Genomic DNA, 22,763 nt, shown 5'->3' with positions numbered 1-22,763 from the left:
CATTTAACCACATTCATTACAACAATATTGTGGTTGGGGTCAAGTCAATTTTAACTCAGACAATTCACTGACCATGAACTTCCAAATTTGAATACATGTTTTTCAATTTTTAATATTAACTACTGCATCAATTCAAATATAATTGCTTGCCTGATTTTCATCTTCAATATATTGAATAGATCGCTTGTTGTTCCATACTCCATCTTACCCTGCGTCCAAGGCGAGTGAGTAACCCCTCATCATCCAGAGCCCCTAAAGTGTAGAGCATCTCCATGGCTGTGATCATTGTCTCCATGGGTGGAGCGTCCATGAAATCAAACGATAGCAGGTCATTGATGCCCATGGCCTGAAGGAAGTATAGAGAGAGGAAAGTAAAGGGATAGCATTGGAAGAACAGAGTATTATATATATATATATATATATATATATATATATATATATATATATATATATATATATATATATATATATATATATATATATATATATATATATATGATAGTTGAAGTCGATAGTTTACATACACTTAAAATTAAAACTCATTAAAACTCGTTTTTCAACCACTCCACAAATTTCTTGTTAACAAACTATAGTTTGGGCAAGTCGGTTAGGACATCTACTTTGTGCGTGACACAAGTAATTTTTCCAACAATTGTTTACAGACAGATTATTTCACTTATACTTCCAGTGGGTCAGAAGTTTAAATACACTAAGTTGACTGTGCCTTTAAACAGCTTGGAAAATTCCAGAAAATGAAGTCATGGCTTTAAAAGCTTCTGATAGGCTTATTGACATAATTTGAGTCAATTGGAGGTGTACCTGTGGATGTATTTCAAGGCCTACCTTCAAACTCAGTGCCTCTTTGCTTGACATCATGGGAAAATCAAAAGAAATCCACCAAGACCTCAGAAAATAAATTGTAGATCTCCACAAGTCTGGTTCATCCTTGGCAGCAAATTCCAAACGCCTGAAGGTACCACGTGTACAAACAATAGTATGCAAGTATAAACACCATGGGACCACGCAGCAGTCATACCACTCAGGAAGGAGACGCGTTCTGTCTCCTAGAGATGAACGTACTTTGGTGCGAAAAGTGCAAATCAATCCCAGAACAACAGCAAAGGACCTTGTGAAAATGCTGGAGGAAATAGGTACAAAAGTTTCTATATCCACAGTAAAACGAGTCCTATATCGACATAACCTGAAAGGCCGCTCAGCAAGGAAGAAGCCACTGCTCCAAAACTGCCATAAAAAAGCCAGACTACTGTTTGCAACTGCACATGGGGAAAAATATCGTACTTTTTGGAGAAATGTCCTCTGGTCTGATGAAACAAAAATAGAACTGTTTGGCCATCATGACCATCATTATGTTCGTAGGAAAAAGGGGGAGGCTTGCAAGCCGAAGGACACCATCCCAACCGTGAAGCATGGGGGTGGCCGCATCATGTTGTGGGGGTGCTTTGCTGCAGGAGGGACTGGTGCACTTCACAAAATAGATGTCATCATGAGAAAGGAAAATTGTGGATATATTGAAGCAACATCTCAAGACATCAGTCAGGAAGTTAAAGCTTGGTCGCAAATGGGTCTTCCAAATGGACAATGACCCCAAGCATACTTCCAAAGTTGTGGCAAAATGGCTTAAGGACAACAAAGTCAAGGTATTGGAGTGGCCATCACAAAGCCCTGACCTCAATCCTATAGAAAATTGGTGGGCAGAACTGAAAAAAAGTGTGTGCGAGCAAGGAGGCCTACGAACCTGACTCAGTTACACCAGCTCAGTCAGGAGGAATGGGCCAAAATTCACCCAACTTATTGTGGGAACTTATTGTCGCTTGTGGAAGGCGACCCAAGTTAAACAATTTAAAGTCAATGCTACCAAATACGAATTGAGTCTATGTAAACTACTGACCCCCAATAAAAGCTCAAATAAATCACTCTCTACTATTATTCTGACATTTCACATTCTTTAAATAAAGTGGTGATCCTAACTGACCTAAGACAGGGAATTGTTACTAGGATTAAATGTCAGGAATTGTCAAAAACGAAGTTTAAATGTATTTTGCTAAGGTATCTGTAAACTTCCGTCTTCAACTGTACACACACACACACACACACACACACACACACACACACACACACACGGTGGTTCTAATCCTGAATGCTGATTGGTGAAAACTGCATTCCAGCTGATGTCTATTCCACAAGTTACCACTGGCTAAATCTATGACGTTAAAATGCCTATTTACTCTGTTCCACCTGACTGCGCAGTCCACTGTCTCATCAGCCCAGTCAGGCACTTTATAAACTTGATCTCCACTATAAAAAGCAACTAGACATTCTCACATTTCTTTTAGACTAACATTTAGTTTTCATCAGCAGAGATTTGTATAAACCTTGCTGTCTGTCTCTCTGACATTTGTAACACTGTTTCAATATTCAAATTCGATCTCCAGCTGACCCATAGTAATGAACGTGTCGGGACAAGACAGCGTTGCTCAGCCAGTCAAAATCATCCCAAACCCTCTCAATTGGGAAAGTATTCAGACCCCATGACTTTTTCCAAAAAATGTTACATTACAGTCTTTTTCTAAAATTGATGAAATTGTTTTCTTCCAAATGTTTCCTGTTTGCTAATTTATAATAAAAAAAAATAAAAAACACCTGAAATAATACATTTACATAAGTATTCAGACCCTTTACTCAGTACTTGGTTGAAGTATCTTTGGCAGCGACTACAGCCTTGAGTCTTCGTGGGTATGACCCTACAAGCTTGGCACAGCTGTATTTGGGGAGTTTCTCCCATTCTTCTCTGCAGATCCTCTCAAGCTCTGTCAGGTTCGACGTGGAGCATTGCTGCAGTTATTTTCAGGTCTCTCCAGAGATGTTCGATTGGGTTAAAGTCCAGACTTTGGCTGCGCCACTCAAGGACATTCAGAGACTTGTCCCGAAGCCACTTTATGCGTCATCTTGGCTGTGTGCTTAGGGTCGTTGTCCTGTTGGAAGGTGAACCTTTGCCCCAGTCTGAGGTCCTGAGCAGGTTTTCATCAAGGATCTCTCTGTACTTTGCTCAGTTCAACTTTCCCTCGATCCTGATTAGTCTCCCAGTCCCTGAAAAACATTCCCACAGCATGATGCTGACAACACCATGCATGCTTCACTGTAGGGATGGTGCCAGGTTTCCTCCAGATGTGAGAGATCAAAGAGTTCAATCTTGGTTTCATCAGACCAGAGAATGTTTTTTGTCATGGTCTGAGTCTTCAGGTGCCTTTTGGCAAACACCAAGCGTAAAGGCCTGATTGGTGGAGAGCTGCAGAGATGGTTGTCCTTCTGGAAGGTTCTCCCATCTCAACAAAGGTACATCGGAGTGCTGTCAGAGTGACCATCGGGTTCTTCGTCACCACCCTGACCAAGTCCCTTCTCCCCCGATTGCTCAGTTTGGTCGGGCGGCCAGCTCTAGGAAGGTCTTAGTGGTTCCAAACTTCTTCCATATAATAATGATGGAGGCCACTGTGTTCTTGGGAATCTTCAATGCTGCAGAAATGTTGTGGTACCCTTCCCCAGATCGGTGCCTCGACACAATCCTGTCTCGGAGCTCTACGGACAATTCCATAAACCTCGTGGCTTGGTTTTTGCTCTGACATTTACATTTACGTCATTTAGCAGACGCTCTTATCCAGAGCGACTTACATGCACTGTCAACTGTGGTACCTCATATAGACAGGTGTGTGCCTTTTCCAAATCAACTGAATTTACCACAGGTGGACTCCAATCAAGTTGTAGAAACATCTCAAGGATGATCAATGGAAACAGGATGCACCTGAGCTCAATTTCGAGTCTCAAAGCAAAGGGTCGGAATACTTACGTAAATAAGTTCTGTTTTTTTATTAATAATACATGTGGAAAAATGTCTACAAATCTGTTTTCACTTTTTTTTATATATATATATATATATATATATATAATATATATTTTAAGAAAAAGGTGTTGCATTGTTAATGAGGGCCCATGGTTACAAAAACGTTGTAGGCCAGTCAGTGTCTGTATGGGTTACGTACCTTGAGAGACAGCATGGTACTGGCCAGGTTTGTTCTCTGGATTTCAGGCACATTGCTGGTGAGCATCTCGTCTCTGTAGGCTCTCTCTGTAAATAGCCGGTAGCATTTCCCAGGGCCAGTTCTTCCAGCCCTACCAGAACGCTGCTTGGCTTGGGCCTGAGAAATATAGAGAAAGCAATTAATTTAGATTGGATGTCAATGCTCTGGACTACACAAAGTACACGGTTGAGTGTGAAAAACCCAGCAGCGTTGCAATTCTTGACACAAAACGGTGCGCCTGGCACCTACTACCATACCCCATTCAAAGGCACTTAAATCTTTTGTCTTGCCCATTCACCCTCTGAATGGCAAACACACAATCCATGTCTCAATTGTCCCAAGGCTTAAAAATACTTCTTTAACCTGTCTCCCCCCTTGTTCATCTACAATGATTGAAGTGGATTTAACAAGATAAAGGGATCAAGAGCAGGTATTTGTAACGTTTTCAGTGTTCCTTCTCCATGTACGATAATGATATCTGCATATGTCTTATTCAACCTACCTGTGATATGGGGGTCACCACTAATTGGTCGACGCCAGTCTTGGAATTGTAGACATTCTGCTTCACAAAGCCTGGGTCCACCACATAGTAGATCCCATTAATAGTCAGAGACGTCTCAGCAATGTTAGTGGCAATGATTACCTGCAGAATCAAATAACACAAAATGATTAGCCTTAGTCTTACCTCTGATATCAGGCATGTGTGGCAGCAGAAGATTGTGTGTGTGTTTTTGGGATCGTTCTGGTTTGTGTTCGGGTGGGCACTTCTGATACCTTCCTGCTGCCGGGGGGAGCAGGGTCAAAGATACGGGTCTGCATCTCACTTGGCAGCGCGGAGTAGACCGGTAGAATGATGAGTTCAGGCACTTCGGGTCCCAGAGACTTCATCCTTTCATACAAGATCTCACAAGCTGTGTCAATCTCCTCCTGACCTGTCAGAAACACCAGGACATCACCTGCAAAAAAGAGAGAGGACAATGAATCACTGATGGCTGAATCCTTAACTACGGATGTCAATCAAGGAGTTTAGTCATTGCGGATGTATGCATTGTAACCGTGTTTGAACCGTACCTGGAGGCTCGGTCAGGTGGATCTGCATGACGGTGATGAGACTGGCGTCCAGGTAGTCCGTCTCAGGCTCTTTGCAGTAGAGCACCTCCACTGGGAAAGTGCGTCCTGGGATGGTAAAGATGGGCGCCTCGAAGAAGTACTGGGAGAACTTGACGGCATCTAGTGTCGCTGAGGACACAATCAGCTTCATGTCTGGGCGTTTCTTCACTGTCTGAAATTGACAGAGAGAATTCAAAGGAATTAACACACAGTCAAGGAAATATTTAGACTGTTCTGTTATGAACAAGACCCTGGTATACCTTCTTGAGTAGACCAAAGAGCACATCAGTATGGATGGTCCTCTCGTGGGCCTCGTCAAGCATGATGAGGGTGTACTGACCCATGTCTGGATCTATCAGACATTCCCTCTGCAGCATACCATGTGTCATGTACTTGATCACCGTCTCAGGGCTGGTGCAGTCCTCAAAACGGATGGTGTAGCCCACCTGGTGTGGAAAAGAATTGAGAGGTGAGAGGTCCCTCAAAAAAGCAAGTCATTGTCTATAAGCAAATCAAAAGGAAAACCAAGGTAAAACTGCTCACTCACCTCCTGGCCCAGACAGCAACCATACTCTTCAGAGACTCTCTTGGCCACGGACATGGCTGCCACACGACGGGGCTGAGTGCAGCCGATCTTCCCCCGAGCGGAGTAGCCCGCCTCGGCCAGGTACTGGGTGATCTGGGTGGTTTTCCCAGAGCCGGTCTCTCCAACCACAATCAGGATCTGATTATCATGGACAGCCTAATAATGGAAAAGAGAGGTGACCAAAGTCAGATAAAATGTATCACTGAAACTGTTGAAGTCATATTGAAGTAGGGTAACATTAGAAATAAAGCAATGTTGACAACAACTTTATTTCTCCCTATAGGGCAATTACTATTACAAACCTGTATGAGCTGCTCTTTGAGCTTGTAGATGGGCAGGCTCTCTCTCTGCTCCAGGATGGAAAGCTCTGTCTTCTTGCCATAAGAGGCCTGGTTGCCCCCAAAGGCATGTTTCTTCCACTCCGGGACGCTGTCTGGCATCATGCCGATTCCTCTCATGTTGGCTGCAATCTGCCTTCCATCAACTGTGTAAGAGGGAAGTGTCTTTAATTGAGATGAACTGGCATGATATTTAACCTCCGCCCCTTCAGATGACTGGTGATCCAGACCCAGTCTAGGAACCCTGGGAGAAACCTTTACACCCACACAGCCTCCCCTATAACCCTGGGCCATGGAGGTCACGGCACACTACAGCAGGCCACTCTATCCAGCCTGTTAGGATGCTAAAGGAAACCAGATAACTATTGATGTAGTTCTGTCCTTGAGCTGTTCTTGTCTATTAATGGTCGGTATTATGTCAAGTTTCATGTGAACCCCAGGAAGAGTAGCTGAGGAGGAACACTGGACCGGATTGTGTTTTACTATGTGGCAGTGACCTTGTGGAGGGCAGAAAGGAAAGCATGATAAACCGCATGGTTGGTAAGCATACTGTATGTCTGCATCCCTAATGCACTGTTTGTGTGTGGTCCAGGTCCTTACAGTCAGGCAGGGGGTCTACCCAGTGCTTGTTGAGGCCAATAGGTATGCAGTCCATCTCAGCCATTCGCTGAGCCTGCTTCACCTCCCTCCTCTCCTTAGCCAAAGCACTCTGCATCATGGCAGCCTGGGACAGCGAGCCATCTGGATTCTGACAGAGGGAAACCGAGAGAACGGCATTTGTTCACACAACACGGGACAGGAGAAAACAGTTAGGCCTAAAAAGGTAGGGTGAAAGTAGCGTGGTGCAGAGGAAAATAAAACATACCTTAACAATCTTGACAGGGCTCATGTCCATACTCTGTTTAGTGTGTCCTCTCAGGAACGGAGGCTCCTCCTCCACCAGCTCAATCTCCAGGTCCTGATCTGAATGAAAGAAAATTTGCATTTAGTACACTGCAGTCAATGTATGCTTTCTAGGGGTGTGCATCTTCCCTTTCAAAGACGATTCGATACACATCTAGATACGAGCTCCAATACGATACAGAAACGATACGTTTCAGTTTGAAGCGATTCAGTTCAATTAGGAGGAGGCAATTGATGCGATACGATTGTATTCGAACATTTATTGTACGAAGACATTCATTTTCCATTCGAAAATTAAAATCTGCTTCTGATGGAGCTCAGGAGCTGGGCTACTCTGAGCGGACTTCTCTGAGCGGACTTCTCTGAGCGAGTGTGTATGGAACAGCCTGGATGTGGACATGGTTGCCGGTTTCTACTATCTGGTCATGCGACAAAGGACAGAGGAATGTCTAAACCGTGAAACCGAAATGGTTCTTAAACCATAAAGCTACAAAAAATGTCATATTTGTTGTTGAAGAAATATTTTCCATTTCATGTCAATTCTTCTCTCCGCCACTAAATGGTAGGCAAATATCGTCATGAATCAATGTAATGTTCTTTCCAGCATAATGTCACTGCAGGTTAGTATAATTGGCAGTCAATCACCTGCATTCTTATGCCACAAAGGTCACAGCAGGTAAAGGTCAGGTGATAAAATTCACTTTTGTCTAAATTGTAGCAATTTGACTAATTCTATCCATACAATGGAGACTTGACTGTTGAATTTCTGTGAGTTAGTCCTGATCGTGTCCGTTGCCCTATAAGCTTAACGATATAGCCAAAGTTTTTTAGTAGGAGCAAATAGCTTACTGGGCAGTGGGCACTAGTAGGTGGGGAGATGAGGAAATGTGACAAACATGGCAAAACATGTTCCGTTCAAAGTAAAAAAAACTTTTGCTATGGTGAGCGACAAATGAATACACCCCAGGTTGTTTCATTGGTTGCTGATTCTATTCATCCATAGCAACCAAAGAAATCGTCTGCCATTTGAAATATATTATAATGTATCAATTGAATGTTCTTTTAAGCATAATATCACTGCAGGTATAATTCTCAGTCAATCACCTGCATTCTAAAGCCACAAAGACCGTTGACGAGGGTAAAAGGGGAAACTGTAGAAATCCCCTTTTATCGCCTAAATTGTAGCAATTTTACTAAATTAACCCATTCTACCCACACAATGGAGCGTTGATTTCACAGTTGATGAAAACGTAGGTGTGTGCGTTATGGGTAATTTGTAGAAGCCTGTATGAGAATGCAGCATGGCTGTGGCTGCATACAGAATGGAATTTTCCCTGACTCAGAGAGAACACCCAGTCTTAAAATGGAACAGGTAGTAATGAGGACAGGAGTGTGTGTGTCTAACCATAACCTTGAAGTGAAACCAACACGGTTCTTATACCAAAAAGCTGAAATATGTTGTTCTTGAAGAACATCTCAAGTAAATGTTTTACGGAGTGAGCTTCTCTTTTCCTCCTGCTCCAACAACGCAGTTGGGCTAGCAAAAATGATCGCTGTCCTTTTTACGAAATGAGCTACCAACTTTGCCTATTCATGTAAAGATGACCATATACAACAACGGTTTAAAGTGGTAATCAGAAGTTGAAACCATAAAGTGTTCTCCCCACCCGTTTCAGTAAAAAGCTAGAGAAATATAACCACTGAAATTCATGGACAGAGCATTGGATGCAAGGACTGACCATCCATGATATCAAAACTATAGTTTTAATCTTGTTTTGAGGCTATATTGTGTTTGTTTACACTTACTTTGTTTTCAAGCTTATATTTTCGGTTCTAATGGGGTACCGTAATTTCCGGACTATTAAGCGCACCTGAATATAAGCCGCACCCACTGAATTAATTGTATTTATTTATTTTGAACATAAATAAGCCGCACATGTCTATAAGCCGCAGGTGCCTACCAGTACATTGAAACAAATTAACTTTACACAGGCTTTAACGAAACACGGCTTGTAACAAAAATAAATAGGCTTTAATGAAACACGGCTTGTAACAAAAAATAAATAATTAGCAGTAAGCTTTAGTTGTCTTTTTGCACTGAGTCAATTCCTCATGCTGCTGTTTCCAACGTCTTATCATCGACTCATTAAGACCAAGCTCCCGTGCAGCAGCTCTATTTCCTTTTCCAACAGCCAGATCAATCGCCTTCAACTTGAAAGCTGCATCAAATGCATTTCTCCGTGTCTTTGCCATGATGAGGGTGACAAAATGACTACCGTAATCAGAATGATAGGAAGTTTGAGAGCGCTCGATTTAATCTAAACAGTAAACAAAAAAGTTGTTTGACCTTAACCCATTCTGCAATTTCATTGGTCTAATGAAAGCTTCATGCCGCCAAAAAACTGAGCACGTCACAGAATGTGTTTTTTTTTTGAAAAAAAAAATTGAAAGCGGGAAAAATCCATATATTAGCTGCGTCATTGTTTAAGCCGCGATGTTCAAAGCGTGGGAAAAAAGTTGCGGCTTATAGTCCGGAATTTACGGTACTAAACTCATGAGCCATTTATTTATAAGTTATATTCTTCAAGAATCAATGGGTACATTTCATTAATTCAGAATTCCTAAAATGGATGAAGCAACTGCAGATTGCCCCTTTAAGGCAACACTACCAAAAGCTATTTCTGATGGTGAACCTGAGCAATCTAAATAAAATCAAAACGACGTAAACCCCAATCAGCAGGTAGATCAGAGATAAGCCTACCTTTTGTTGGACAGCGCGCACTCTGCGCAAAGTTGTTATAGGGCTACTGATAGTCATTGAGGTTGCTCGGCATGCAATGACTTGTAGATCAACGACTGTCATATGCAGTTACAGTCGCAAGTGGAAGTCTACTTCCTTTGCACAGTATTCACATTTTTGCGGTCTTAAAATTCAAATCTAAAAAGGGATTACGTTCGCTTTTTTTCCCAAACAATCTACACATTTTCAAAGTGAAAGAAAAGTTATAGAACCTAAAAATGTTAAATGTCTTGATTGCATATGTTTTCGTACCCCAGAGTTAATACTTGGTGGAAGCACTTTTGGAAGCCATTACAGCTGTGAATCATGTTTTTAATAAGATTCTACCTACTTTGCACAACTCTTAGGGCAACATACAGTGGCTTCAGAAAGTGTTCATACCCCTTAAATTTCTCCACATTTTGTTGTGTTACAGCCTGAATTTAAAATTGAATACATTTAGATTTTTTTTCACTGGTCTACACACAATACCCCATAATGTCAAAGTGAAATTATGTTGAGACATTTTTACAAATTAATTTAAAAAAATGAAAAGCTGAAATATCTTGAGTAAATAAGCATTCAACCCCTTTGTTATGGCAAGCTTAAATAAGTTCAGGTGTAAACATTTGCTTAACAAGTCACATAATACGTTGCATGGACTTTGTGTACAATAATATTGTGTAACATGATTTTTGAATGACTACCTCATCTCTATACCCCACGCATACAATTGTCTGTAAGGTCCCTCAGTCGAGCAGTGAATTTCAAACAGAAACCAGGGAGGTTTTCCAATGCCTCACAAAGGAGGGCACCTATTGGTAGATGCGTAAAAAAAATAAAATAAAGCAGACATTGACTATCCTTTTGAGCATGGTGAAGTTATTAATTACACTTTGGATGGTATATCAATACTCCCAGTCACTACAAAGATACAGGTGTCCTTCCTAACTCTGGAAAACGGTTAAAGAACTTGGAGAATGAACTATCCTCGTCACAGCTGCCCATGTACCTTAATGTTGATGATGTGGTTGTTACTGACAAGGAGCACATGGCTGAGCTCTTCAAATCACCACTTCATTAAGTTAGGATTCCTATTTGACTCAGCCATGCCTCATTGCCCGTCCAACATTTCCTCATCCCCCACCCCTTCTAATGGGACTAGCCCCGATGCTCCTCCCTCTTTTCCCCCTGCCCCTTCTAATACGTTTCTCCCTATAGGCAGTCACTGATTCCGAGGTGCTAAAGGAGCTCCTGAAACTTGACCCCCCCCCAAAAAAAATCTGGGTCAGATGGTTTAGATCCTTTCTTCTTTAAGGTTGCTGACCCTATCCTCACCAAGCCTCTCTCTCCTCTCTAGGGAGGTTCCCATTGCTTGGAAGGCAGCCACGGTGGTCCTTTATTTAAACGGGGAGATCAAGCTGATCCTAACTGTTATAGGCCAATTTCTATTTTGCCCTGATTATCAAAAGTGTTGGAAAAACGTATCAATAATCAACCGACTGGCTTTCTTGATGTCTATAATATTCTCTCTAGTATGCAATCTGGTTTCCGCTCAGGTTATGGATGTGCCACTGCAACCTTAAAGGTCCTAAATGATGTCACAATTGCCCTTGATTCTAAGCAATATTGTGCTGCTATTTTTATTGACTTGGCCAAAGCTTTTGATACGGTAGGCCATTCCATTCTTGTGGGCCGGCTAAGGAGTATTGGTGTATCTGAGGGGTCTTTGGAATGGTTTGCTAATTAGCTCTCTCAAAGAGTGCAGTGTATTAAGTCAGAACATCTGCCTGTCAACAATTGAGTACCCCAAGGCTCGATACTAGGCCCCACTCTCTTCTCAATTTACATCACCAACATAGCTCAGGCAGTAGGAAGCACTCTCATCCATTTATATGCAGATGATACAGTCTTATACTCAGCTGGACCCACCCCGGGTTTTGTGTTAAACGCTCTACAACAAAGCTTTCTTAGTGTCCAACAAGCTTTCTCTGCCCTTAACCTTGTTCTGAACACCTCCAAAACACAGTTAATGTGGTTTGGAAAGAAGAATGCCCCTCTACCCACAGGTGTGATTACTACCTCTGAAGGTTTAGAGCTTGAGGTAGTCACCTCATTCAAGTACTTGGGAGTATGGCTAGACGGTACACTGTCCTTCTCTCAGCACATATCAAAGCTGCAGGCTAAAGATAAATCTAGATTTGGTATCCTCTATCGTAATCACTCCTCTTTCACCCCAGCTGCCAAACTAACCCCGATTCATATGACCATCCTACCCATGCTAGATACGGAGATGTAATTTGTAGATCGGCAGGTAAGGGTGCTCTCGAGCGGCTAGATCTTCTTTACCATTCAGCCATGAGATTTGCCACCAATGCTCCTTATAGGACACATCACTGCACTCTATACTCCCCTGTAAACTGGTCATTTCTGTATACCCATCGCAAGACCCACTGGTTGATGCTTATTTATTAAACCCTCTTATGCCTCACTCCCCCTATCTGAAATACCTACTGCAGCCCTCATCCTCCACATCAAATCAAACTTTATTTGTCACATGCTCCGAATACAACATGTGTAGACCTTATCGTGAAATGCTTACTTACAAGTAGGGCTGCAAAGGGTCGGAAACGTTCCGGTAATTTTCCCTGGAAATTTTCCATGGGAAGTTAAGCCCAGGAATTTGGGGAATTTTGCTTAAATTCATCAGAAAAGTTAGCTTATAACAGTGAACCTTTTTTTGTGGGATACACATAAGGCAATTCTAGGTCTTGTGGCACATTTTGGTTAAACTATCCCCAATTCAATTGAATTGCAACCCTCTACATGCACAGTGCATTCTTTCATCACATGTGCAGTGCACTCTTCCATCACATGTACAGCGGATTCTCAAGATCTTGCACACTGATCTTGTCTGAGCCAAGGACTACATGCTTTCTGGTAAATTTATATACAATACTGGGTGGGGTGAATATATTTTAAATGACATACATGATTTTTGTTAACTAGTAAATAGTAGCCTACAGCAAAGTGTGTTTAAATCATTTATAACTTGTTCATTTCTGCTAGTTAGTTTTTGCTACCATGTGGGTTTTAGCTTGCTTGAGCCTGCTAACTGAGAGTGTTAATTCACCTGTTTCCATACATGTTTAATTTTAAAAAAAATATCTTACAAAGGAGTTGTTTAATCTAACTGCTTAACTATTTATCTGTACATGGAATTGTATGTTGTTTTTTTACTAATTTTTTCTCAACTTTACAGGAAAATGCAACGGGCACTATCTGATGTGTGGAGACATTTCACTGCAGCTAATGTAGAAGGAAAAGCTGTGTACATTTGCAAGTACCGTGCCAAATCATGAAGAATGCAACAAAGATGCAGAATCATCTGGCCAAGTGCATAAAGTTCCCTCAGCGCTCACAACAAGCAACCTTTAACAAAAGTCCCTCTACTTCTATTCGAGGTGAAAATGATGAATCAGACACCTTATCGATAGCAACAGCTCAAGGTCCTCCTGGAATCAGAAGCTTTTTTTTGGGACTCAATGGAGGAACCTAGTCAGAGAAATGCTGATGAATGTCTAGCTCGAGCTGTGAATGCAACTGGTTCACCTCTGATGCTCACAGGCAATGTGTATTGGCAGAGACTTCTGAATGTTCTTCCCCCAGATTACACCCCTCCAACCAGACATGCTTTATCATCTACTCATTTGCTGGATGCAGAGTTCAACAGTATTCAAGTGAAGGTCAAGCAAATCATAGAGAAAGCAGACTGCATTGCAATCATCTCTGATGGGTGGTCAAATGTTCGTGGGCAAGGAATAATTAACTACATAATCTCCACCTCTCAACCCATATTCTACAAGAGCACAGACACAAGGGACAACAGATACACCGGTCTCTACATTGTAGATGAGCTGAAGGCAGTCATCAATAACCTTGGACCACAGAAGGTATTTCCACTGGTGACAGACAATGCTGCAAACATGAAGGCTGCTTGGTCTAAAGAGTCCAGCAACACCCGTTGGGGTGGTGTTGTCATCATGTTTGACAGTCTCCTGAAGGGGAAGGAGTCTCTCCAAGAAATGGCCATATCACAGTCTGCCGATATGGACAGCCCCATCAAGAGGATCCTCCTGGATTATGTATTTTGGGAGAGAGTGGTAAGCAGCCTGAAACTCCTGAAACCTACAGCAGTAGCCATTGTACGGATTGAGGGAGACAATGCCATCCTGTCTGGTTTTCAGACTCTGCTTGCAGATGTAAGAGAAGAAATCCGTACTACCCTGCCCACTTCACTGTTGCTCCAGTTCTGAAATACATCAAAAAGTGTAAAGACTTCTGCCTGAAGCCCATACATGCCGCAGCGTATATGTTGGACCCAAGTATGCTGCCAGAGCATCCTGTCTGGTGCAGAGATCAACAAGGCCTATGGTGTCATTACTACCGTGTCTCACCACCTTGGCCTGGATGAGGGCAAGGTTCTTGGCAGTCTGGCAAAGTACACTTCCAAGCAAGGGCTTTGGGATGGAGATGCAATATGGCAGTCGTGCCAACATATCTCATCAGCCACCTGGTGGAAGGGACTTTGTGGATCTGAGGCTCTTTCCCCTGTTGCCTCCATCATCCTCCACATCCCACCAACATCAGCCACCTCAGAGTGCAACTGGTCCTTGTTTGGGAACACACAACAAAGCACGCAACAGGCTGACCAATACAAGGGTTGAAAAATTGGTAGCCATCCGGGCAAATTTGAGGCTTTTTGAGCCTGACAACGAGCCATCCTCAACAGGGTTGGAAAGTGACAGTGAAGATGAGGCCTCAGAGTCTGATGTTCAAGAGGCGGAGAAGACATGGAAGCCTGAGAGGAAGACAACCAAAGCTTTAGTTTCTAGACTATCATTTTACAGATGTTGAAAACATTTTTGGGAGATGCGATGGATCATTGGGGATCATTCAATATTCCCTTTTGTTGTTCAGTGAAATCCTCCCATGGGAAGAGTCAACTCATTTAATTAAAGTTCAATTCTTAACTAAATTGTTTTTTTTATTTCTATTGGAAGGATTTAATCATTTGCAATTATGTCTACTTATGATAAGGTAAAAGGTTTATGTTTCTGTCTCCATATGATATGGTAAATATAACCAATGCAAAAAACATCCACATTTAAATGGTATTAATATTAATTTGCATATATTTCCATTAATTACCATATATTCCTGTTAATTCCCACGGAAAGTTTCCACCTCTGAATATTCCCCAAAATGTGCAACCCTGCTTACAAGCCCTTAACTATTTCTTGAACTGCACTGTTGGTTAAGAAAAAATGACCAAAAACGAAAGTAAAAAATTATCAAATCTAACAATAACAAGGCTATATACTGGGGGTACTGGTACCGAGTCAATGTGCGGGGTACATACAACACCGGTTCTGCCAGTCACATTCTGTTAAAAGTCCCCAAAGCACACACATCCCTGGGTTGCTCCACTTTTCAGTTTTCTGCATCTAGCGACTGGAACGAGCTGCAAAAAAACACTCAAACCTGGACAGTTATCTCCATCTCTTCATTCAAAGACTCAATCATGGACACTCTTACTGACAGTTGTGGCTGCTTCGTGTGATGTATTATTGTCTCTATCTTCTTGCCTTTGTGCTGTTGTCTGTGCCCAATCATTTTTGTACCATGTTTTGTGCTGCTACCAAGTTGTGCTGCCACCATGTTGTTGTTATGTGGTGTTGCTACCATGTTGTTGTCATGTTGTGTTGCTACCATGCTGTGTTTTCATGTGTAGCTGCCATGTTATGTTGTCGTAGTGTTGTGGTGTCTCTCTTGTCGTGATGTGTTTTTTTTCCTATATATTTTTTTAAAATCCCAGCCCCTGTCCCCGCAGGAGGCCTTTTGCCTTTTGGTAGGCCATCTATGCAAATAAGAATTTGTTCTTAACCGACTTGCCTAGTTAAATAAAGGTTAAATAAAATAAATAACTTAGTTGCGGGAGAGAAAGGAAACCACTCAGGGACTTCAGCATGAAGCCAATTGAGACTTTAAAACAGTTACAGAGTTTAATGGCTGTGATAGAAGGAAACTGAGGATGGATCAACAACATTGTAGTTACGCCACAATACTAACCTAATTGACAGAGTGAAAAGAAGGACGCCTGTACGGAAATAAAAATATTCCAAAACATGCATCCTGTTTGCAACAAGGCACTAAAGTAATACTGCAAAAATGTGGCAATGCAATTCACTTTTTGTCCTGATTACAAAGTGTTATGTTTGGGGCAAATCCAATGAAACAAATTACTGAGTACCACTCTCCATATTTTCAAGCATAGTGGTGGCTGCATCATGTTATGGGTATGCTTGTGATCGTTAAGGACTGAGGAGTTATTTTCAAGATAAAAAAAATAAATGGAATGGAGCTAAGCACAGACGAAATCCTAAAGGAAAATCTGGTTCAGTCTGCTTTCCACCAGACACTGGTAGATGAATTCACCTTTCAGCAGAACAATAATCTAAAACACAAGGTCAACTCTACACTGCAGTTACTTACCAAGAAGACAGTGAATGTTCATGAGTGGCTGAGTTACAGTTTTGACTTAAATTTGCTTGAAGATGTATGGCAAGACTTGAAAATGGTTGTCTAAATTTGATCAACAACCAATTTGAAAGCGCTTGAAGAATTTAGAAAAAATATATATATATATATATTTTAAATAAAACAATTAATAAAAAAAATTCAGCAAATGTTACACAATCCAGGTGTGGAAAGCTCTTAGAGACTTACCCAGAAAGACTCACAGCTGTAATCTCTGCCAAAGGTGCTTCTACAAAGTATTGACTCAGGGGTGTGAATCAGTGGAAGCTCCTCAGAGGAGGAAGGGGAGGATCATCCTCCTCAGAGAATTTCATAAAAATAAAAATAGTAAAAGTTAAAAAAGTTATCAATTTTAGATAAAAGTATACTAAATATATTCACGTGACCAATAATTTATTAAAACACACTGTTTTGCAATGATGGCCTACAGTACAAATTGTGGTGAGTAGTTGACTCAGAGAGAAAGATAATAGTTGAACAGTTCTAAACAAATTAATTTCTTAAAAAACAAAGGAGAGGCAAGAGACAGAGCTAGCTATATATTTTTGGGGGTTTTCTTTTTGACTTTCACTTACTTAGCTAGCTAGTTTAGCCTACCCAAACAGAGAGGGATGACATGTTAGCTATGGCTATATCCAAGGTAAGCTTTTGGTTTTATTATTTATTGCCACCGGGGCCCGCCGGAGTAACTGCTAAACTGCTTGCTAACTGCATGATTGTAGTGGGTATACTAACGCGTTAGTTCTAATCGCTATGTTGACTGACGTCAGCTAATATGGTGACAACGATGTAAGCTGTGTGTAGTGGTTAGCGGTTATGATATGAAGGTTTGGCTTGGAAAGGTTTTTTCGCCTGTTCACAGACAGCTGATGTGTAGTGCACTGAAGCGAAGGGAAAAGATGAGGGGAGGAGAGCATGTAGATGCAAGAAGGAATTAACGAGCAACGTGATAATGCTGTTTGTATGTGGCTAGTATGAAAGTGAACTGTGTTTACGTGTGATTCATTCTGGCAATTTTGATGAAAAACATTTCTTAAACAAAAGCAAATTGACAAAATGGGGATAAACATATCTGAATTTGTCCAATAGAAACTCTAATTTGCAACTATTGTGCTAATGATTACGCCCTAGATCAGCTAGATGCAGTGAAGAGTGTGCAAGGCGGTATTGAATATGTCACCGTCTGTCACTTTGATTAGGCTACTCAAACGTTTCTCTTGATCTGTGTATCTACGTTGAAAACTTTCATTCATAGGCTAGGTTGGCGCAACCTCATAATGGGTATAGGGAAAATGTGAGTACCATGTAATAACCTAAACCAATTGATGTTACATTGAGCTGGGTGAATGGAATATGAATGACAGTCATCCAATAGGCTGTAATAGAAATAAGGCCATGCACCCCAAAAAAGAATCGTCCTCCCTCAACTTAAACGGCACGACCGCCACTGGTGTGTAAATGGGATATTTTCAAAAAACATGTTTTTTACTTAGTCATTATTGGGCGATTATGTATTTAATTGATTTAGAATTTAGGCTGTAACAACACAATGTGGAATAAGTCAAGGGCGAATAATTTATGAAGGCACTGTTTATCCATTGTTTTTGTCAAAATTGCTCATGCAGTACATTTGGTAGGGAATAATTGATAGTCAGCAAAATTCAAACCTTCTCTGATTTTCAAGGAAATTTATGTCAGGACTGAGACTGGACCACTCAATACCTCTTGAAAAGCCATTCTAGTGTGTTTTTGGCATTAAGATGTGTCTAAATTGTCCCGCTGAAAAATATAACTATCCCAGAGTTAGGTTTTCAGAAGACTGAGGTGAGTTCTCCTCTACATTTTTATCTGAGCTTTCGTATTTATTTTGATCCTGAAAAACTCCCCAGTACCTGCTGGTGACAAGCATACCTATAACATAATGCTGCCTCTACAATACTTAAAAATAGAGAGGGTTTCATTCTGTGTTGTATTGGATTTTACCCAAATCTTTAATTTTGGCAAACATTTTTAATTTCTTTGCGGTGTTGTCTTGCAATATTAATAGCACTGAGCGATTAGTGCTTTTTGAGGTCGGTGCGATTATAAAAACAATCACGGTTTTCGATTTCGTTTACGATTATTTGGGTTGAATGCTGTAACACAGAATAAAACAATTAATAAAAGTCCCATAATGGCCCATTACTGCTGATCACTTATTAACCATCATTTATTCACATTACTTTAATAAAATACTTAAATTGTTGTGTATATTACTTTTATTTGATGACTTAATCATTTAATTCCAAGTCCTCTCATTTCTACAGAGCTACTGCCTATCCTGTCTGTCAAAATCACTATTTTGTAGGTCTTCAAAGTAAATAAGGCATACTTTTATGACTGCTGAATATCAACAGCTGTTCTCTCTATCCCCTCACGATCGTGCCTTCTTTTCTCTTCCGTAGCAGGCATAAAAGAAACAGACCGGACAGGTAGACGAGCAACGGATTATGGTCGTAGTTAATTACCACGTTTTATGCGCTAAACTATGTAGAATATCGGCCTGTTGGAAACTACAACATCACACAGTTCAGGCTGGATCTGATTTATCTCTAGAGAAACCAAAGACAGTACAGTATGAAGACAGGCTGAAACGGCTTCTCCAATAGATTACACATGTAGGCGATGCTATGGCGACGTTGGCTAGCTAAGCTCATGCGTAGAAACATGACATCTGGTCACGCCTAACTGGGCATGTGCAGGCCGTCAAATCAAAGGCCCACCTTCGATATAAAGTAGTTTTTTGACGGAATGGAAAACGTGTCAGTTTGTCACTACCACCAGGTTGGAGTAATAACATGTTGAACTACTTAAGACATTGGTTCGAATCTCTTGTGGCTTTAGAGTTCGAGAAAATTAACAACTAAGGAAGAATATTTCACTTCTCTCATTGACTTGTCAAAACCCAAACCGCAGCCTGGTCTTCTTGGTCTGCTTCACAAGCTTTTCCGGAAGCCTCATGATGTTGCGCCTCTGGGTTTAGAAACTCTGTGGAGAAACTTTGCAATGTGCGCATTGAACTCATGGAAAAAACCTGAACGAAATGGAATTCAAATAATTGAACCGACGTCAGTCATTTAGTTGTTTAAAAAACACAAAATAACAGAAATGTTTGTTAATCGCTGAGCCCTAAGTATTACTTAACGGCCTTATTGCAAACAGAATGGGGGATTTTATGTGTATTTTTTAACACAGGTTTCCTTCTTTTACATTTTTCATACAAGCCAGTAATATGGAGTGAATGCAATGTTGTTGATCTTCCGTATTTACAATTATTGTAGTGGCAGCATCATGTTATGGGTATGCTGGTCACCGACAGGGACTAGAGTTTGTCAAAAACGTACACAGTTTGGGGACACATCCCAAAAGATGAGAAGTGTTTTCATAAGGTAGAAAGTACAATTAATAAAAACATTAGTGAACCGGCGGTTGTAACTTTGAATAGATTTTCTGACTGATTCATGCTACATTTGGATTGTTTTTGACCGATGCATCTTAAACAATTGAACCGGATTCCGATCTGTATCGATGAATCATTACACCCCTAATGCTTTCAGTAGATCCCCCCCCCCCAAAAAAAAAACATGCTAAAATGTTACCTTCTTCATCATCAATTTTTGGGAGGATACCCGTCTCCTCGTCAAAGTCAGGGAACTCCTCTTTAGAAAGAACATTAGCAGCAATCATCTGAGGACAGGAAAAATACCATGTATAGATCAACATCACACTAATAAAATGAGCCAAGATGTCTTGATGAACCCTACATGTGCACACATACCTGGTTGATCTCCCACTTCTCAAGGTCTGATATCTTGGTCAGTCTCTTGCGCTCCAGTGTGTCATCCTCCAACTCAGGGGCGTGACCCAGGTTGAGGTTGGTTGGGCGGTCGGGGTTCCTCATGATTTTCTCCTCCCCACCATCAGGGCCCTGGTTCCTCCTCCTGTTGGGGTTCAGGTCCTCCCCCGTTTCCTGGTCTACATCCTGGCAACCAAGAGTAGAGTATACGTTTCAGTTATAATTTAATTTAGCTTCATGTCCTTCATCATGCTTACCAAAGGGCAGTAGGCTTTGAATTCATTCCTGCTCTGTGTTGCTGTCTTACCTTCATGCTGAGACTGGTCTTGGAGCCAGTGAAGGACAGCACCTTGATCTTGACTCGTTGACCTTTCTGGACCACATCAGCCACATTGGCAACACGTCCCTCTTTGCGTAGCTCAGAGATGTGGACCAACCCCTCCCAGCGTTTCCTACAATGAAAAACAAGAAAAGGTTTTCAACATCGGGTTTTCAAAACATTGGATCACCGTAAGAGACAGAACGTGTTGGATACATGCTTTCGATATTTTCCAATTCTCTTAACTGACCTCAGTCCCTCCAGTTGCACGAAGCAGCCAAACTGCAGGATGCTGGTGACTTTGCCATTGAATATGTCCCCTACAGCAGGCTCTTCTGGTGGAGGCCGGTCCACGTGTTTGTCCTTACAGCGGTCAGAACCAACCTCAATGTCTCGATCCCTGGAGGGGCTCGGACTGCGATCACTCCAGCGGGAAACACGTTTTCGACCGCGTTTGAAGTCTCTGTTCCTCTCACGGTCGCAAGACGGAGAGCGTGAGCGTCTCTTCCTGTCTCTGTCTTGGCTCCGACTTCTGCTTCGCTGCCTTTTGTTGTCCAACCTAAAACAAGAGCCATATAAATGTAAAAAATACCTATTTTTCATCCAATTCAGGGTTTTGCTATTCATAGTGCACCAGTAAAACTTTGTTGCAAACCCTGTGAATTATCAAAATGTCCTTACCTGCTCGTTGAGTTTGTTCCACTGACACTGGGCATGAACATCTCCAATTCTTTCATGGCGGCATCTGCTACCCTCACATCATCGTCTTCTAGCGGAATCTGTGGGTGTTGTTAGAGAGCATTGGTCTACTGACAACCATATGCTGTGTGTGTGGAGTGGGACGTAATAGCAGTGCCTTGTTTAACCGTACTTGTTTAGCCACTATGTATGTACTAATTTCTGAGAGACTTACGGGAGCTGGATTGTCTGGCCTGCACAATCCAGGAAACATCTCCTTCAGTTTGTCCTTCTCACTCTTCTGTTTGACCACAGGCTCAGAGGCTACAGCCATAAAATTAAAGAGATTCAGTTTGACATAATCACATACTGTATATCAAATTGTATACCAGCATTGTATAAATCATACTTGAACGTAAGATATCAGCTGCATTCGACACTAACCAGAGTTATATACAGTATGATAAACTAACCTTTGCTCGTAGATGCTTTTGACGGCCGCATAGTTTGAATAAGTCTGAGCAAATTGCTGATGAGAGAATCCTATGAAAGAGTGAAAGTGGACTCAAAACCAGAAAGTGTATTGAATGGCCGGGCTAATTTTAAACATATCAAACAGCTACATCACACTATCACACTTACTGTGAAGTCTGCTCCATTTTTCAGCAGAAGTGATTTGAAGCCATCAAATGTTGGTTGCTTTTCAGCAAGGCAGATGACAAACTCAGCTAAAAGAGACAGCAAGAATAATCAACTTCAGCAGAGAAAAAATGGTAACCAACTGTATTCTCTTAAGATAACTATGCCTCTATCATAAATAACTGAGTAACAGCAAATTCTTTTTACTTGTTTTGCCAAGAATGCTCACATGAAACTAAACTAGCTAGCTTTTATGGAACTCGGGGAAATGTCAAATATTTAAACATGTTATGGGGTCCAGACCACCCACCATACTTTCAAGGCAAAGTAACCATCTCCTGTACAATAGATAACGTTATGACAACAAAAAATACGTTTTACAATCTGGATTCTGGTTGTCAAACACTGGAGTAAAATTATTAACGTTAGCTAGCTAAAACTAAAGGTAGCTAAGATAGCTAGCTTAGCAGCAAGCTAGTAAGATTATTCCAAATGTGGGGTGACAAAAGTAGTGTGTGTTTATTCAACTTGCCAAGATCTTTCTCGCAAATACCAAGATGGTTGTCAAGTTCTGTACACACTTTGGACACCAAAGACAGGTATTCAAGCCGCTTAAGCTCCTCAACTCCAAAGTCTGCCATTGTGTCCAGTGTTTGTTTTCAGAAAACGCAGGCATTGGTAACACGCACGTTACGTTATGAACTTCGAACTTAGACCACACTTCCGGGTAATTATTTTATTGGTCACCAGGTGGGGGTAGACTCATTGCCAATATGACAAACTCAGTTTTTTTTTTTAACCTTTATTTAAGAACAAGTTCTTATTTACAACGACCACCTAACCCGGACGACGCTGGGCCAATTGTGCATCGCCCTATGGGAC

The 22,763-nt window shown here is 41.4% G+C and overlaps 1 protein-coding gene across 2 annotated transcripts in view; it reads right to left on the bottom strand.

The window, feature by feature from the left end:
• The window catches only part of LOC115201056 (ATP-dependent RNA helicase DHX8), a 29,480-nt gene extending 6,729 nt beyond the window's left edge, over positions 1-22,751 (bottom strand). Inside the window, exons 1-19 of one of the 2 annotated variants that reach the window (XM_029764289.1) lie at positions 22,414-22,751; positions 21,885-21,970; positions 21,716-21,785; positions 21,478-21,566; positions 21,246-21,343; positions 20,815-21,123; positions 20,553-20,697; positions 20,228-20,431; positions 20,049-20,136; positions 6,994-7,091; positions 6,729-6,876; positions 6,093-6,274; positions 5,752-5,946; positions 5,465-5,650; positions 5,166-5,376; positions 4,869-5,050; positions 4,597-4,737; positions 4,056-4,211; positions 209-346 (exon numbers count right to left, since the gene is read on the bottom strand). In XM_029764289.1, coding sequence (XP_029620149.1) covers positions 209-346; positions 4,056-4,211; positions 4,597-4,737; positions 4,869-5,050; positions 5,166-5,376; positions 5,465-5,650; positions 5,752-5,946; positions 6,093-6,274; positions 6,729-6,876; positions 6,994-7,091; positions 20,049-20,136; positions 20,228-20,431; positions 20,553-20,697; positions 20,815-21,123; positions 21,246-21,343; positions 21,478-21,566; positions 21,716-21,785; positions 21,885-21,970; positions 22,414-22,522 — 2,835 coding nt within the window. In that variant the 5' untranslated portion in view covers positions 22,523-22,751. Of the gene's footprint in view, positions 1-208; positions 347-4,055; positions 4,212-4,596; positions 4,738-4,868; positions 5,051-5,165; positions 5,377-5,464; positions 5,651-5,751; positions 5,947-6,092; positions 6,275-6,728; positions 6,877-6,993; positions 7,092-16,599; positions 16,638-20,048; positions 20,137-20,227; positions 20,432-20,552; positions 20,698-20,814; positions 21,124-21,245; positions 21,344-21,477; positions 21,567-21,715; positions 21,786-21,884; positions 21,971-22,413 lie in introns of those variants that run through there. The other variant, XM_029764290.1, reaches the window with a different exon arrangement.
• Between the last annotated feature and the right edge of the window lie 12 nt (positions 22,752-22,763).

Source organism: Salmo trutta, chromosome 10 (assembly GCF_901001165.1).
Source record: "Salmo trutta chromosome 10, fSalTru1.1, whole genome shotgun sequence".
Taxonomy (NCBI): Eukaryota; Metazoa; Chordata; class Actinopteri; order Salmoniformes; family Salmonidae; genus Salmo; species Salmo trutta.
This window is presented reverse-complemented; position numbering and strand designations above follow the sequence as displayed.